The 1,840-nt window shown below is 37.1% G+C and overlaps 1 protein-coding gene across 2 annotated transcripts in view; it reads left to right on the top strand.

The window, feature by feature from the left end:
- The window catches only part of Abcd3 (ATP binding cassette subfamily D member 3), a 58,585-nt gene that overhangs the window by 31,599 nt on the left and 25,146 nt on the right, over positions 1-1,840 (top strand). Inside the window, exons 5-6 of one of the 2 annotated variants that reach the window (XM_021157215.2) lie at positions 120-189; positions 1,422-1,519. In XM_021157215.2, the coding sequence (XP_021012874.1) occupies positions 120-189; positions 1,422-1,519 (168 nt within the window). The remainder of the gene's footprint in view (positions 1-119; positions 190-1,421; positions 1,520-1,840) is intronic. The other variant, XM_029475605.1, reaches the window with a different exon arrangement.

The following is a 1,840-nucleotide window of genomic DNA, read 5'->3' as shown; positions in this document are numbered from 1 at the left end:
CCGTTTTTTCCTATTACTTAATAACCCCATGGAGATCCCCCAGAGTGGTTGGAGCTCTAGCTTTTCTAGTGTTACATTGGCTTCTTTTGCACTAAAGCATTGCATGTGGTGGTTTGCAGTGGCATCATTGGTCGCAGCAGCAAAGATTTCAAGAGATACTTATTCAACTTCATCGCTGCCATGCCTCTTGTAAGTGCACTTCTTTAAAACTCTTCTTTGGGAGAACTTTACACCTCATTAAATCTTGAATTTGTATTAGATTTGTGATACTAAATTCTAATTTTGTGTTAAATTTTGTACTTTAGCTTCTAATTTTTTCAGTGTCAAACTTTACACTTAATAGAATACTTTGAATTTTGTTTGGCTTGGTTTTGTTTATATTAGTGTGTGTGTAACACACACACACCTTCATACATGTATGTTGTTTTTCTTTCTCTGTTTTTTTGTTTTTTCCCCTCTCCGCTTTCCTCCCATCCCCTCCCTCCCTCCCTTTCTCTTTCCTTCTTTTCCTTTCAACCCTCTCCTGACCAGGTTTCTCCAGTGTTTAACCACGTTCTGTTAAATAGCAATAGCACCTCTCCCACTTGGGACAACTGAAAACATTTCCAGATTGTGAAATTTGGAGTAAGATGGGTAGATCATTCAGGAACTATTGATTGAAAACATAAACAATTGTAACTTGAACCACTGTTAAACTAGAGTCGATTCTCTGAATTAACTTAGAAATAAGTATAGCCTAAAACCAAGTGGTTTTCTTACCTTGGTCTTTATTTTTATTCTCTTGGCCCTATAAGACTTTTAGTGTCCCGATTTGGGAGGATAAAAGAGAAGTTTCCTTGAGAAAAATTGGGCATACACAATTTTTAGACCTTTCAAGAAAAGGTAATATAAGTAACAGGAATCAAAGGTTGGAAACACTGTATAAGAACAGTCTTAATAAAGTAGTTTAAACAAAACTGGAAGGATTGATTGATTTGTGAGATAGACTAGTAAAGAGGTTCTAGAATAATCTGGAAAGTAGCATATAAAACTCACACTTTAAAACAAAACCACGTGGATTGTGACTGGAAGTCTAGTCTGTAGTGTTGATAGAACAGAGGTAGACATGCTAGTGTGTGAGCTTGTACAGCCTCTCAGGTAGAAATCAGAAAGATTGGCAGTTCTTATTACCTAGAAAGGGACTCAGAATAATACTTTAAAATTAAGCTCCAAGTAAGAGACCAAATAGGGGTAATTAAGTACATGTGACTTAGCTTGTTATTTTTGCAGTTATACAGTCTAAATAAAACCAAACTGATTTGCAATGTGGCCTGAGTTAGGAAAATCAGAACTTGTAGATACAGAAACTGATAGAGAAATAAATTACAATTTAGTAAGTAGAGGTTGAAACAAAACCAATAACCCTTGCTTGTTTGTTTTAGATCTCTCTGGTTAATAACTTCTTGAAGTATGGGTTAAATGAGCTCAAGCTGTGCTTCCGAGTAAGGCTCACTAGATACCTCTACGAGGAGTATCTCCAGTAAGTGAAACTGTTCTTAAAGTAGAAATGCTTAAATTGGGCAGCAATGTTTATGATAGTAGACGTTGTCTTGTTTATTGGATTGCTTTTCAAGAAAATGGCTTTACATCAGGATTACGTTGGGAGTGACCTGTGGTGGACTCTAGTCCTAGCGCTCTAATTAGCACCGAGTCTCCCTTCTCTGGGGGCTCTCTTCCCCATAGCTGAGAGAAGTTAGGGCAGTCCGTACAGTGTCTGCACTGGTCTGCTGTGTGTATGCTGTAGGCAGGGTATGAATGTGCATGGTCTTTTTTTTTTTCCATTTTTTTAAATTAGGTATTT

The sequence above is a fragment of the Mus caroli genome, chromosome 3 (assembly GCF_900094665.2).
Source record: "Mus caroli chromosome 3, CAROLI_EIJ_v1.1, whole genome shotgun sequence".
Lineage (NCBI taxonomy): Eukaryota > Metazoa > Chordata > Mammalia > Rodentia > Muridae > Mus > Mus caroli.
Note: the sequence above shows the minus strand (reverse complement) of the source record. Positions and strands in the feature narration are given on the sequence as shown.